Raw genomic sequence first — 16431 nt, 5'->3', positions numbered from 1 at the left:
CCGATTCTGGGCCTGGGAAACAAGCACAGAATGGTGGGACCGCATAGCGTTGCAGGTTTGGGACGATTCCCAGTGGCTGCGAAACTTTCGCATGCATAAGGGCACTTCCATGGAACTTTGACTTGCTTTCCCCTGCCCTGAAGTGCAAGAATACCAAGATGAGCAGCCCTCACAGTTGAGAAGGCAGTGGCAATAGCCCTGTGGAAGCTTGCAACACCAGACAGCTACCGGTCAGTCAGTAATCAGTTTGGAGTGGGCAAATCTACTGTGAGGGTTGCTGTGATGCAAGTAGCCAATGGAATCATGGAGCTGCTGCTATCAAATGTAGTGACTCTGGGAAATGTGCAGGTCATAATAGATGGCTTTGCTGCAATGGGATTCCCTAACTGTGGTGGGGCTATAGATGGAACGCATACCCCTATCTTGGGACCAGATCACCAGGGCAGCCAGTACATAAACCGCAAGGGATATTTTTCAATGGTGCTGCAAGCACTGGTAGATCCCAAGGGACATTTCACCAATATCAACGTGGGATGGCCGGGAAAGGTTCATGACACTCACATCTTCAGGAACTCTGGTCTGTTTAAATGGCTGCAGGAAGGGATTTACTTCCCAGACCAGAAAATAACTGTTGGGGATGTTGAAATGCCTATAGTTATCCTTGGGGACCCAACCTACCCCTTAATGCCATGGCTCATGAAGCCATACAAAGGTTCCCTGGACAGTAGTAAGGAGCTGTTCAACTATAGGGTAAGCAAGTGCAGAATTGTGGCAGTGTGTGCATTTGGATGTTTAAAGGGTCGCTGGCGCAGTTTACTGACTCACTCAGCCCTCAGCAAAACCAATATTTCCATTGTTATTGCTGCTTGCTGTGTGCTCCACAAGATCTGTGAGAGTAAGGGGGAGACGTTTATGGCGGGATGGGAGGTTGAGGCAAATCACCTGGCCGCTGAATACGCACAGTCAGACACCAGGGCAATTAGAAGAGCACAACAGGAAGCCTGTGCATCAAAGAAGCTTTGAAAACCAGTTTCATGACTGGCCAGGGTACCGTGTGACACTTCTGTTTGTTTCTCCTTGATGAAAACCTGCCACCTTGATTGTCTCTAATTCCCAGTAAGCCACCCGCCCTCCCCCCTTCGATCACAGCTTGCCTGCAAAGGAAATAAAGTCACTATCATTTAAACTATATATTCTTTATTAATTGATTATAAAAATAGGGAGATAACTCACAAGGTAGCCCGTGGAGTGTGGGAGGAGGGAAGGAAAAGGTCACTTCAAAACCTGATGAATGACAGCCTTCTGTTCCTTGGGCTGTACACTGGGGTGGAGTGGTTGGGTGCCCAGAGCCTCCCCCGCCCCCACATTCTTGGGTGTCTGGGTGAGGAGGCTATGGAACTTGGGGAGGAGGAAAGGCAGTTAAACAGGGACTGCAGTGGAGTCTGTGATCCTGCTGCCGTTCATAAACCTCCACCAGACGCCGGAGCATGTCCGTTTGATCCCACAGTAGCCCCAGCATTGCATCCTTCCTCCTCTAATCTTCCTGCCGCCACCTCTCATCTCTATCATCCCTCCTGTCCTCACGTTCATTGGCCGCTTTCCTGTACTGTGCTACTCTGTCCCTCCACACATTCTAAGCTCTGTCAGTGCCGGACAGCTGCATGAGCTCAGAGAACATTTCATCACACGTGTGTCTTTTTTTTCCACCGCCTTATCTGAGATAGCCTTTGGGACGGAGGAGGGAAGCTTGAAACATTTGCAGCTGCGGGAGGAAAAAAAAGGAGTGAAGTATTTAAAAAGACACATTTTACAGAACAATGGCTATACTCTTTCACAGTGAACACTATTCACATTACATAGCACATGTGATTTCGGTACAAGGTCGCATTTTGCATCTTATATTGAGTGCCTGCGGCTTTGGTGTTAGAGATCACACACGCAGTGCCAGGCGACAGAATTCAGCTTGCAGGCGGCCATGGTAAGCCACAGTCTTTCGGCTTCTGCAACCTTCATAACAGCAGTGCCCCCCTTTCCCATACCAAGCAAAGCCCGTTGAGTTGACAATTTAGTTCTGCAGTTTTCATGAAGCAGCAGAAACCAAACTAACTCCCCCAATCCAATTCTCTGGGATGATCGCTTTACCCCTCCCCCCCACCACATGGCTGGTATCAGGAAAGATCACTGCTAGCCAAATGCAAACAGCTCAGCACCAATGGCGCCCCTCCCCCCCACTACCACTTGGCTAACTGCAGGGAGGATTTCTTTTCAACCACAGGCAAACAGCCTAGTAAGACTGGCCACCTCTGAATGTCCCCTTAATCAAATTCCCCTATTTCAACCAGGTTACCATGAATGATATCACTCTCCTGAGGATAACACAGAGATAAAGAACGGACGTTGCTGGAATGCCAGCAAACACCGGGACCATATGCTGCCAGGCTTTGTCATGTAATGATATCAGATTACATGCTACTAGCATGGCGTGGTAAAGTGTCCTACCATGGAGGACGGAATAAGGCTGTTCTCCCCAGAAACCTTCTGCAAAGGCTTTTAGAGTACCTCCAGGAGAGCTTCATGGAGATGTCCCTGGAGGATTTCCACTCCATCCCCAGACACATTAACAGACTTTTCCAGTAGCTGTACTGGCCACAAATGCATCCCAAGTCCTCAAGGCAAATTAATCATTAAAAAACGCATGCTTTTAAAACATGTATTATGTTTAAAAAGGTACACTCACCAGAGGTCCTTTCTCCAGCTTGGTTGGTTTGGGAGGGTGATAAAAAGATCCTGGCTGTCGGGAAGAACGGTGTGCTGTGTGCTCTTCTCAAGCTCATCCTCCTCATCTTCTCTGTCCTCAAAATCCTCAGGCATGGTGGAGAGTACCCCATCATCAGTGACATAGCCAGGTGGAGAAAATGGGGGGAGCAGAAATATAAAAAAAAAAAGGCACTACCCGCTTGGACCCCCCCCACCGTCGAAATGCCGCCAAAGACCGGAGCGAGTGAATGACCCAACGCTGAAGTGCCGTCGAAAACCCGGAGCGCTGCCTGCCCCGCCGCTGAAGACCTGGAGTACTGCCAGGTGAGTAAAAATTAAAATGGCACCAAAAAATTAAAAAGGTGCCACTTCTGCTCGGTGGGAGAGCAGCCGCTGCCCCACTCCCCCCCCCCCAGCTACGCTACTGCCCATCGTCAGAGTCCACAGACAGGGGTGGGGTAGAGTGGTGGGCCCCCCTAGAATTGCATGCAGCTCAGCATAGAAATGGCATGTCTGGGGCTCTGTCCCCGAGCATGCATTTGATTCTTGGGTTTTCTGGTATGCTTGTCTGAGCTCCTTAAGTGTCACGCAGCACAGTGTTGCGTCCCTGCTGTAGCCTCTGTCCCTCATGGCCTTGGAGATTTTTTGAAATGTTTTGGCATTTCGTCTTTTGGAACATAGTTTTGATAGTATGAATTCGTCTCCCCATACAGCGATCAGATCCAGTACCTCCCATTTGGTCCATGCTGGAGCTCTTTTTCGATTCTGGGACTGCAAGGTTACCTGTGCTGATGAGCTCTGCATGGTCACCTGTGCTGATGAGCTCGCCTGGCCAAAACAGGAAATGAGATTCAAAAGTTCCCGGGGCTTTTCCTGTACACCTGGCCAATGCATCAGAGTTCAGAGCGCTGTCCAGAGTTCAGAGCGCTGTCCAGAGTGGTCACAATGGTGCACTGTAGGTTAGCTCCCGGAGGCCAATACCATCAAATTGCATCCACACTACCCTAATTTGGAACGGCGATATCAATTTCAGCGCTAATCCCCTCGTTGGGGAGGAGTACAGAAATCGATTTTAAGAGCCCTTTATGTTGACAAAAATGGCTTCATTGTGTGGACGGGTGTAGGGTTAATTCGATTTAACACTCCTAAATTCGACAAACTCGTAGAATAGACCAGGCCTGAGAGATGAACCTACTGGAAACTGCTGTAGACTATTCCAGAAAAAGCTGCCAGGGAAGATTTAATTGTTTGCGAGCATTATGGCTGGCAAAGAATTAGAGGACCTTCACAGGGAGGTAGACTTTTATACCAGCCAAAGGATGAGCATTTAAAAGAAGTTTGTGACTCTTTGAGCATTTCTGGGACAATTTACTGTGAAAATGCAGCAAAAAAAAATTTTGCTTAGGGTAACCATAGTTCCCATTTTGGCCAGCACACACCCTTTTTTAAGGTCTGTCCAGATCGTCCCAATTTTTTTGGCAAAAATTTTTTTGCTCTTAATTAATCTTAAGAGCAAATGGGACAAATGCCCAGTTTTTTCAAAAAAAGTGGGGTGCAGAGGAACATGCAAGGGGGCAAGCAGTGATACCAGCCCCAACCTTGCACAGGGGTCAGGCAGGTCTCAGGTGAGCTGCAATGCTGACATCAGCCCTATGCAGGTAGGGGGGCTCAGGCGAGTGGCTTTGGGGGTGGGGACAGGAAGGACTCAGGCTAGCCTCAAGCCATATCCCCTTTTCACTTTGGGAAATACAGTCACCCTAATTTTGCTTTAATCAAATCTATAAGAAGCTATTTAAATGCACAGGAAGAGTTGAAAGATCCAGGATTGTATACACTGCTGGGATTAAAAGATAAGCTTTTATATCTCATTGCTATAGCAAAGAAGCAAACTGGAACATTTGAACTAGAGAGAGTTCAGAACCAGTATGCTAAAAAATGAAGATATTTCTGAAACTGTATTTCAAGCTGTGTGAAAAATTAAAAGCCAAACCTCTATGGAAAATCTGTCACTCCCAACTCAGAAAACAGACCCAATTTTAAAAAAAGACTTTAAAACAACAGGACAGAGTGGGAACTCCCACCAAAAGGGCAGGTTTAAACCTAACTAGTCTGGTTTATTAAATGGAAAGTGGGATTCAAAAGGGGGTACAGTGACGCAAAGATCACAAAAGCTGTAATCAGGGCAGTTTGACCAGGATTGAGCCTCAGCTAATCTGAGCCTCCCAAAATGGAGGTGTATCTTAAAATCCTATTACCAGAAAAAAGGTGCAACTGAGCTTTACCTAAAAAGAAAAGGAGTACTTGTGGCACCTTAGTGACTAACAAATTTATTTGAGCATAAGTTTTCGTGAGCTACAGCATGAAGTGGAAAATACAGTAGGGGGATTTTATATACACAGAGAATATGAAACAATGGGTGTTATCATACACACTGTAACAAAAGTGATCAGGTAAGATGAGCTATTACCAGCAGTAAGTGGGGGGGGGGAGAATCTTTTGTAGTGATAATCAAGGTGGGCCATTTCCAGCAGTTGACACGAATGTCTGAGGAACAGTGGGGGTTGGGTGGGGGGAGAAAGAACATGGGAAATAGTTTTACTTTGTGTAATGACCCATCCACTCCCAGGCTTTATTCAAACCTAAGTTAATGGTGTCCAGTTTGCAAATTAATTCCAATTCAGCAGTCTCTTGTTGGAGTCTTTTTTTGACTATTTTTGTTGAAGAATTGCCACTTTTAGGTCTGTAATCGAGTGACCAGAGAGACTGAAGTGTTCTCAGACTGGTTTTGAATGTTATAGTTCTTGACGTCTGATTTGTGTCCATTTATTCTTTTACGTCGAGACTGTCCGGTTTGGACAATGTACATGTCAGAGGGGCATTGCTGGCACATGATGACATATCACATTGGTAGATGTGCAGGTGAATGAGCCTCTGATAGTGTGGCTGATGCGATTAGGCCCTATGATGGTGTCCCCTGAATAGATGTGTGGACACAGTTGGCAACGGCCTTTTTGCAAGGATAGGTTTCTGGGTTTGTGTTTTTGTTGTGTGGTTGCTGGTATTTGCTTCAGGTTGGGGGACTGTACTGTCTCCCAAGATCTGTGAGAGTGATGGGTCATCCTTCAAGATAGGTTGTAGATCCTTGATGATGCACTCGAGAGGTTTTAGTTGGGGGCTGAAGGTGACGGCTAGTGGTGTTCTGTTATTTTCTTTGTTGGTCCTGTCCTGTAGTAGGTAACTTCTGGGTACTCTTCTGGCTCTGTCAATCTGTTTTTTCACTTCAGCAGGTGGGTATTGTAGTTGTAAGAACGCTTGATAGAGATCTTGTAAGTGTTTGTCTCTGTTTGAGGGGTTGGAGCAAATGTGGTTGTATCGTAGAGCTTGGCTGTAGACAATGGATCATGTGGCGTGGTCTGCATGAAAGCTGGAGGCATATAGGTAAGTATAGCACTCAGTAGGTTTCCGGTATAGGGTGGAGTTTGTGACCATCGCTTATTAGCACCGTAGTGTCCAGGAAGTGGATCTCTTGTGTGGACTGGTCCAGGCTGAGGTTGATGGTGGGATGGAAATTGTTGAAATCATGGTGGGATTCCTCAAGAGCTTCTTTTCCATGGGTCCAGATGATGAAGATGTCATCAATGTAGCGCAAGTAGAGTAGGGGCATTAGGGGACGAGAGTTGAGGAAGCGTTGTTCTAAGTCAGCCGTAAAAATGTTGGCATACTGTGGGGCCATGCATGTACCCATAGCAGTGCCGCTGATTTGAAGGTATATGTTGTCCCCAAATGTGAAATAGTTATGGGTAAGGACAAAGTCACAAAGTTCAGCAACCAGGTTTGCTGTGACATTATCGGTGATACTGTTCTTGATGGCTTGTAGTCCATCTTTGTGTGGAATGTTGGTGTAGAGTGCTTCTACATCCATAGTGGCTAGGATGGTGTTTTCAGGAAGATCACCGATGGATTGTAGTTTCCTCAGGAAGTCAGTGGTGTCTCTAACATAGCTAGGACTGCTGGTAGCATAGGGCCCGAGGAGGGAGTCTCCATAGCCAGACAATCCTGTTGTCAAGGTGCCAATGCCTGAGATGATGGGGCATCCAGGATTTCCAGGTTTATGGATCTTGGGTAGCAGATAGAATACCCCTGCTCAAGGTTCTAGGCGTGTGTCTGTGCGGATTTACTCTTGTGCTTTTTTCAGGGAGTTTCTTGAGTAGATGGTGTAGTTTCTTTTGGTAACCCTCAGTGGGATCAGAGGGTAATGCCTTGCAGAATGTGGTGTTGGAGAGCTGCCTAGCAGACTCTAGTTCATATTCTGACCTATTCAGGATGACGACAGCACCTCCTTAGTCAGCCTTTTTGATCATGATGTCAGAGTTGTTTCTGAGACTGTGGATGGCACTGTGTTCTGCATGGCTGAGGTTATGGGGCAAGTGGTGCTGCTTTTCCACAATTTCAGGCCGATGCCGAAGAGATCTCAGTATTTTCTAGTCCGAGCACTTGATTTGAGACAGGAAATATAGTTTGCTTCACAAGAATCTGACTCTGACCTAAGATATCACCTTATTCTTATACAACACAAGTTTCTCTATTCAGACAATCCCTGTCAATCCCTGACAGGATTGCAGAATGTCACCATTTGGATTGTGATGCAGCCTTATTTAAAAAATAATCAGGCTGCAGATGAGACCTTGTTTGAGAAGCTGCACACTGCTGCAAGGCAGAGAAAACACTGATGAGGTAGAGAAACAGCACAGGAGCATGTACTACGGCAGTAGCATGTAATTCTGTGCAATCACCCTACACAGACCACCAGTCACAGAGTAAAGTAGCACCTCCTCCTTGGGGACAAGGAGTCTCCAAACATGACCCATTTACAAATCAGAAAAAGGAACTTTAGGCTAATATTGATTAAATCAAAGGTGTGAAAGCCAAAATTAACATATTAAAGTAACCTGCCCAGGAGTGGGACAAAATAACCGATAATGTCATTGGGGTAGGGGTGTGAGATAATCTTTCCTTAGACCCAACTGCTGTTGCTGAGAGAGACAAACTTTCCGCTCACACAGCTCAAAAGCTTGATTCTCTCTCACACAGAAGTTGGTCCAATAAGAGATATTACCTCACCCACATTGTCTCTCTAATAAATATCCTGGGACCGACCCAGCTACAACAACCCTGCATACAACGAACGGTATAAGCAGACAAGCAATCTCAGAGAAGAGAATGTGCTAGCTGCAGGCAATCTGGCACAGGCAGTACCTGTGGCCGCTTTTACAGATGTAGGAGTAAAGAACACTACCAGTCAGGATGTCATGCAGAAAAATCACAAGAGAGCAGAGACAAAGCTGACACAACATGGGAGCAGGCGGTCTACCTTTGTTATCTAACACCCAAGCAGCAAACCAGAGTAGCTAATTTAGTTGGAAAGAGATGTATGGTTTGATGTTTCTTCAATAAAAGTATACTGGAACACAGGTATGCATTGTCTTCTACTCACTGACTTGAGATCATCTCCCAGAGACAAACCTCAAGCTTGAAGAGTTATTGGAAATAGAAGATGGGCTTGATTTTAAAGCTACCAATGGAACTCAAATCCCTTACAAAGGATGAACTCCACTTCCAATTAAGCAAGGATGATGACATCTTAACTGTTCCTGTGCTGGTCAGTCCACACAAATTAGAGAACTTCATCAGGGGCTACAATGTTATTGAGGAGACAATCAAATGCCAATGCTGCAGTTCCCCTGCAGTTAATGAGGCACCAGCATATGACCTGGGAATTGACATATGACCTGGGAATTTGTCTCATGTTGGCATGGCAAAAGTGGAAGCTCTTGTGAACTTCATCAGAAACAGTTCAGACAATCTGTACATGGCTAAAATGGGGAGAAGGGATGTAATCACTAATGTAACATATTGGGCTCATGCAAGCCTAGATACTGAAAGTTTAATAGCAATATTTGAGCCAGATGCTGCTGCTCAGTGGCCTGAAGATTTGGACATAAAGGAAATACTAATCACCAAAAGGATCACTTTGCCAGATAAATATCTTGGGAGTAACCTATCAAACTATGATATCATTTTGAAAAGACGAACTGCTGGGTAATTTAGAGCAGATTAAATCTGAAATTCCAGTGGATACTCAGCAGATAAAATCCTTACTAGAGACACCAGTGTCAAAAGAGAGAGACAGTGGTATCAAGGACTAAGGGCAAGTCCACACTTAAAAATGCTGCATCGGCACAGCTGCTCCACTGTAGAACTTTAATGAAGACGCTCTAATTCGATGGGAGAGAACCTCCTGTTAGTGAAGTTAATCCATCTTTCGAGAGACCTTTTCTTTATAGAAGGCAGTAGTATATGGTAGGTCCACCACGAACACACTCAGCTCACCGACTCTTCTGGCGGACATTATGGTTATTAGAAAGGCCACCTTCAAGGACAGATGGGCCACAGAGCATGTGGCTAGAGGCTCCAAGGAGGGGCAGGTTAGTGAGAGATGACGGAACAAAACTGATATTCCATTGAGGTGCGAACTTCACCAATGGTGTACAGGATTTGAGAATCTCCTTCAGAAATCTGTAGTAAAATCATATTTGACTAAGATGGCCTAATAATTTGAGATCCTGAACCAGAGAGAAGTGGAAGAGAAGACCTTTCTCCCTAGAAGGTTGAGTGGCTTGTGTCCCTTAAGGAGTAGCCTTTGGGTGCTGTTGCTTGGGTGCTGCAGCCTCCCGCACCACTAAAGAGTTAGGCTGTGGGTGAAGGGAAAAAAAAAAAACACCTCTCCCCCCTTGGACGGAACACTTCCCTCTGAGTGGTAGGGGCACAAGAAGCAGGTGTGCGCCAAATCATCTCTGCCAGTCCATGATGGCCTTGTTGGGGTGGGCCACTCAACTGGGACCAGAAAGCTGCAGAATGTCTTGTAAACTATGCTGAGGCTCCTGGACTTCCTCGAGCTGAATCTGTAGCTCTGCATGAGGTCTTGATACTGTTTCAAGTGGTCTGGTGGAGATGGAGTAACTGCTTCAATCAGTGAAGATGATGAGATTGCTCCCAGTACCATTGGACTCTGTGGATCTGGCTCACCTTCCCCTTCCGAACATTCCAATGGGACCAGTTCTGGGTGTCTGAGCGATGGCAAACAGGACTCCTATGATGATCCCGGGTGTCTAGGGTAGGAGTCTGATGCTCCCCAATATAGCCAGTAGGATGGATCAATTAGCAAAGGAGGACCCAATGGCATAGGGTACCACCATTCTCTTGACCAGTCAGATCTGGTCAGAGGCCAGAACCCCAATCTTCTGGAACTCCTATCTTGTGCCACCTCTGCCCAGTGCTGCAGAGACTCCTGTGGGGCCTCAGATTCATCTGAAGAGAGACTGATTCCTTGTATCTGTAATAACTGACAGTACCAATGGGTGCACCTCAAGGCAGAAAGATGGGATGGGCGAACACTCTGCCTCATTGGGGTAGTCTTTTCCTTAGTATATGAATGTCCTGGAATAGAGACAGTCCGGATAGGAAGGAAGAATGCAGATAGGGAAGAGCAAAGATGTCTCTGGAGTGACGTAGGTTTCTGATCGCCCTGGGGTACGAGGAAAGTCCATTGGCAGAGCCTTCAGAACTTGAGCTTCCCTGGTCACCAGGGTGGTCAGCTCCCACCAGGGCCACATCACTACCGTTATCATATCGGCTTTAGAAGTGGATGGGAGCACCAGGAGCTGTTTATCCCAAGCCTTCACCATCAGATATATCAGGGGTCGGCATCCTTTCAGAAGTGGTATGCCGAGTCTTCATTTATTCACTCTAATTTAAGGTTCCGCACGCCAGTAATACATTAACGTTTTTAGAAAGTCTTTCTATAAGTCTATAATATATAACAAAACTATTGTTGTATGTAAAGTAAATAATGTTTTTAAAATGTTTAAGAAGCTTCATTTAAAATTAAATAAATGCAGATCTTATCAGTTTAGTGACAGCTGTGTTAGTCTGTATCAGCAAAAAGAACGAGGAGTACTTGTGGTACCTTAGAGACTAAGGATAAATTTGTTTGTCTCTAAGATGCCACAAGTACTCCTTGTTCTTTTTAACAGTTCAGTGTGATCATTGCTTTTCCTTGCTAAATTTTCCAATGTCTGGCATGCATTTGGATACTTTAAGCTGCACACAGGCTTCTGAGTGATTAGTTGTTAATAGGCTCGGAGAGGGACAGAGGACAGATTTCATGTGTGAAAATACCTGTTCACACAGGTATGTAGATCCAAATGCTGAAAGCATTGCAAACGCAATTTTCTTCAAACAGTTAAATTTCACTGGCAGGGATGTCCAGCAGGTCAGAATAGAGGCCCCATGATCTCTCTCGGTAGCTTTAAGTGCACTCCGCAGATTTCCAAACTTTGATGCCCACAATTCTGAGCTTTTTAATTGAATGAGCTGCATTTCAAAATCTTCAACACCCATCCACTGAAATACAAACAAATCCAAGTTGCTTTCGTTGAACTTTTCAGGTTTAATTAGAAAAGCAAGCATTGGGCCAAATTGCTGGAAATATTGAAATCTGCCAGAAAATTGATTCCAGTTCTTGCATGTACACTCTAATCTCCACATCAAATGCAGTGCACTGTTCCACGTGGCGTGAGAGTGAAGTAAGCAGCAAATCAGGACTTAAAAATATCCCAGCACAGTGGCGCTGGAACAATTTTTAAGGTGGGGGTGCTGAGCTGCACTCTCTCTTGCCCCTGTCTGCATCCCTCAGAGCCCCAGGCTAGGGCCAGTGGGGGCAGCTGCAGAGCCCCAGGCCGGCAGCCAGGACCCCAGGCCAGCAGCAGAACTCCCCAGACCGGTGACCGGGACCCAGGGCCAGCAGTGGGCTGAGCAGGGCCGGCGGATGGAACCCCGGCTGGCAGGGGGCCAGCAGCCAGTACCCCAAGCAAGCAGCGGAGCTCCTGGGACTGGTGACCATGATGCAGAGCCAACAGCGGGCTGAGCGGGGCCGGCGGACAGAACCACAGCTGGCGGGGGGGCCAGTACCCCGGGCCAGCAGCAGAGCGCCTGGGACTAGTGGCCAGGACCCAGGCAGTGTGAGTGCCACTGAAAATCAGCTCACGTGCCGCCTCTGGCATGCGTGCCATAGGTTGCCTACCCTTGAGATACATAAACTTGCACACCTCCTTCTCCTGTCAAGAATATTTACTCAGGCCTAAGTTCTTAGTGCCTGTGCACCCTGGCTCTCCCAACTTTGATGGAGTTGGGGAAGGATCCTTTCTCTTTGGGGCAGCTGTAGATGGCTTGTCCTTATGTCTATGAGAGTACCCTTTGCTCATGTGAAGCCTTCTCCTTAGGCTTAACACCCTTAGCTTTTGTCCGTAAACTCATGCTCAAACCAAACACTTGCTGAGAGCGATGAACAGAGGGTGGTTCCTGGCCCAGATATCCATCTCCATGAGATCTTTTCTGAGTCTCAGTTCCAGACCCTCATAAGTTCTGGGGCAAAGAGAGAGGCAGACTCCGCACTTCGCACAACTGCGAGCAGTGAGGCAGTGTAGATGTTCGTTGCTCGCCGAAAAAGAAGGCAGGAAACACTTTTTGAACTCCTGGACTGTGGGCATAATCCCCGATTTCTTGAGGGGAAAAAGTCATCGGGAGGGAAGAAAATGGGGAAAAATACAATCTAACTACATTATGTAGACTATAGTATAAAGACTACTAAAATAACTATATACAATATCTTACCGCAATGACGCAGTAACAAAAAAAGGAGCTGAGGAATACTGAAGATTCTGACTCAGAATATGAGGTGGTAAGAAGGAACTGGAGAAGCATCGGCTCACCCCACATTTTATGCCCTTGGCTTGGAGCATGAGGAGAGAAATGGCACACATGCAGGCCAACAGATACGGCTTGCAAAAAATTCCAAACTCAGGCACAGAGGAATACACATAGGGACCATCACTCAAAGAAAAACTTGGAGTTATATGGTTATACCACTGATCGTTTAAGAACTGTTATTTCATAAGGTCTGCGCATCTTTGGGGATTTAAGGTGTTCAGAACTGATTATTCAGTTGGATAGTGGAACTAAAATTGCTGCAAATGTTTTCTGTTTAATGTGAAATAAACTGAAGAAAGATACAGAAGCTTCCACCATCAGTATCAGAACTTGTGACAGAGGAATGACTCAAAGAATCACTTAAGAATGCCTGTTATGATCTTGTGCATGACTTCTAATAAGTCAAATGGATGAACATATTTTAAATTTTGTTAATAGAAATGTTGGGACAACATTACATTTATGCGGGGGTCGGGGAGGCGGGGAAGAGAAGGGTGAATACAGCTTTCATAAGGAAATATCGGGGTTAGATTTACTTGTGCCCTGTCCCTTTAAGGATTGAAGGTCTGCTGCTCAAGGGATCAAAGGAGATTGCTGCTTCAACCAGAGCTAAGTTGTGTATAGTCTAAAACGACTGCAATGGGATGTATGCACGCAGTTTTTGTTTGGTTGGTTTTTTATATACCAAGCTTAATGAAACTCCAGTTTTAAAACTGTCTCTGGTCTTGGAGTGTAACATTGGCAGATTTTGGGATGTGGTACAGTATGGCAGAGCTAGTTATCGTCAAGATTTTCTGTGATGGGAAACAAGGAATTCAACCCCCCTTTACACTGAAAATCCAGAGTCATCACCGTCCCGCCCCAAAAGAAGAGACACATCCCCTCTCCACCATGCCAAAAGTCTCTGGCATCCTAACCAAGCTTCCCTCATTTCTCCACACACATTGCAATTATGCTTCACACTGAAAGAGATGGTGAGGTGGGGGGAGCTGCATCACATAAAATCAGTTTAAATATAAAAAAATACAACAACAACAACTCTGCATTGATTCTACTGCACATGGGGGCAGCAAAGAGGAAGAAGCTTGTGTGGAAATGCTGAAATATTCTGGACTCCCTGCTGCAAAATCTAATGTGTCTAATGTGCTTCAGAAGACACAGGCTTTAGCTATGGTTTAACAAAAGTTATACAAGCTTGATGATGAATGATAATTAAGGCTGCGAGTTTCTCAGAGAGGTCACGGATTCCATGACTTTCCGGGATCTCCGGGACTTCTGCAGCAGCCAGTACAGCTGACCCAGGGGCCGACTGAGCAGCTCGGGCAGCCCCTGGGCCAGTCGCAGCGGCCGCTGCTGGGGCAGTCTCAGGCCTCTGCCCTGCTGCCCCAGCAGTAGCAGGAGTTTAGCTGTGGGAGGGGGCTCAGGGCTGGGAGTTGTGGAGCGGGAGGGGATGAGGGCTCTGGGCAGTGTTTACCTTGGTGGGGGGACTCCCAAGAAGTGGCGACATCCTTCAGCTCCTAGTCGGAGGCACAGCCAGACAGCTCTGCACACTGCCTCCATCTGCAGGCGCCAACCCTGCAGCTCCCCTTGGCCACAGTTCCCAGCCAATGGGAGCTGCGAAGCCAGCACTCAGGGCGGAGGCAGCGTGCAGAGCTGCCTGGCCACACCTCTGCCCGTGACCTGTCCACGACTTTTAGTAAAAGTACCCATGACTAAAACGTAGCCTTAATGATAATAGATAGTAGGGCATGTCCTTTATCTGGATTTCCTGGCTACCATCCCTGTATTTCACTTAACTCATCCCCAACCTTCTCCCTCAGAAAGGTACTCTAACAATTAACAAACTTAAAGGAGAGAGAGAGAGAGAGGTGAGGCCAGCAAGCTTCTCCAGTAGTACAATGCACAACTCCCATGATGTGCATAACTGCCAGGGGCCCAGACATCAGGAGTCTCAGATGGTAGCCCTTAAACCATTAGTGGTAAAGTATATTTCACATGAGAGTGCTGCACAAGGGCAATGTTGTTTTGAAGAGATCACCTAAATGGAAAACTAAGATGTGAAAAGAACCCCAGCTCCTCGATCTCTGCTGATGCTTCCACTACGCAAGATGGCCTACCTATTTATTTACATCATCAGATTCATTTCCAAATCAAATCAAAATGTACAACATACATCAGATCATTAACTATCCCCATTAAATCTATATAAAGTTGTCCTTACAAGATTAAAACTGTTCAGATATAAATGCTGGAGCTCTTTACCTGCTGAAGACCTTCTCTAGAAGGGATAGATGTTCTCACAATATCATTGATGGCCCACCATTGGTCAGCAAGATACAGGGCTACGGCTTGAAAGGTAAAAGATGGGGAAAAAAAAGTTAGTGGTCTTGACGTTTTGAAATTTAAGATATTCACTAAAGTTATTAGTTTTACAACTATAGTTACCAAGTTATAAGAGACATCTTAAATAAGCTGTAGTAAGAAGCACATTAATGCAGTTATTTTCTTTAGTGCAAACAATGTGCTCAGTGCTGTACAGCCATAAAACGAGACACTCCCTGCTCTGAAGAGATGATAATTTAAAGGGACAGTAAGTGAAGAGACGGGATATGCTCAGGACCTAGAGGAGTTATTTTTTAAAAATTTTGGTTCAATTGTGGGCATCACAGAAAAACTGAATCTCAACAAGGGAGATGAATGTGGAGAGGGTGGGCAGATGGTGATCAGCATGAGGGAGGCATTCTGTACTTGGGGTGGCATGGACAAATTCAGAGACAGAGTTGGGAGAAGGAGACAAGCATAGCATTGAGAGGGGCACAATGGAGGACTGGAAGGTAAATGCAATAGGAGATGTCAGCTGCAGCTAAGCAACGCAGGGTCTTGCAGGCAAATATAATGAGCCTGAACTTGATGTGGTAGACTAAAGGGGGCCTGAAGAGGTAGGCAGATCAGTGGAGAGACTCAATTCCTGCTTGACAGAAGAGGAAGATAAATTTAGTAGCCTCATTTTGGATGGACTGGGGAGGATGGCTGGGTATCAAAGAAGCCAGAGAGGAGAAAATTCAAGAGAAAGTTCATGGTGCATTTAATTATCATGCACATTAAATCAGGAAGGCACTGTCTTTCATTTTGTTACACATTTTCCAAATTAATCTAGCGGGTTCCGCTCCAATTGGTACAGTAATTTCACACTTATTGAGATGTGAATAAGAATCTAAAACAGAAATTAACAATAATATGAAAGTGGAGGTAATGGACACCGCATTCAAGCTGAAAAAGGTAATTCGTTATTGCAAGATAGCATGGAATGAGTAAAGGATTGGTTACATGCATTTGCCACAAAATGCTACAACATTTAGATTAGAATTTTAAAATGAAACCTGTGAGCGAGTCCTCAGGTGCAAATAAAGCAAGAACTTTGTGTGTCTGATCGCCACCGTAAAGAGGAACGAAGCCTATAGTTGACAAGCTAATAGGAATCTGAAACAAGAGTTTAGAATGGTTCAATGGACTCTTGCTAATATAGCATTAGTAAAATATATAGAGCATGCTAAAGAGGACAAGCAAACCCAGTTTTCAAACTTGGGTGCTTAAAGGTGACCTGCAAAAACAAACCCCCACCACTGGAGTTTGGCCCTGTTTTGCCTCTTTATAATACAAATCTTCTTTATAAAGATGACCCCTAAGGTGTGTGCATGTCAGAGGGAGGAGGGTTAAAAAGTTTTTCCTCTGTTAAAACAAAAACAAAGGAATTCACATTTCGTCTATCTTATTTTTCCTGGATGATTCTATCTATGACTGAGGAACTATTAAGTTTATGACATCAGATACACTGGGCCATTTGCT

At 45.6% G+C, this 16431-nt stretch overlaps 1 protein-coding gene across 10 annotated transcripts in view; it reads right to left on the bottom strand.

Moving 5' to 3' along the window:
- FAM169A (family with sequence similarity 169 member A) overlaps window positions 1-16431 on the bottom strand; it is a 65696-nt gene that overhangs the window by 23609 nt on the left and 25656 nt on the right. For 5 of the 10 annotated variants that reach the window (XM_038403613.2, XM_038403616.2, XM_043515333.1 and 2 more), the window contains exons 3-4: window positions 15966-16065; window positions 14848-14933 (exon numbers count right to left, since the gene is read on the bottom strand). In XM_038403613.2, the coding sequence (XP_038259541.1) occupies window positions 14848-14933; window positions 15966-16065 (186 nt within the window). The remainder of the gene's footprint in view (window positions 1-14847; window positions 14934-15965; window positions 16066-16431) is intronic. The other 5 variants (XM_038403620.1, XM_038403619.2, XM_043515334.1 and 2 more) reach the window with 1 other exon arrangement.

The sequence above is a fragment of the Dermochelys coriacea genome, chromosome 5 (assembly GCF_009764565.3).
Source record: "Dermochelys coriacea isolate rDerCor1 chromosome 5, rDerCor1.pri.v4, whole genome shotgun sequence".
NCBI lineage: Eukaryota > Metazoa > Chordata > Testudines > Dermochelyidae > Dermochelys > Dermochelys coriacea.
Note: the sequence above shows the minus strand (reverse complement) of the source record. Positions and strands in the feature narration are given on the sequence as shown.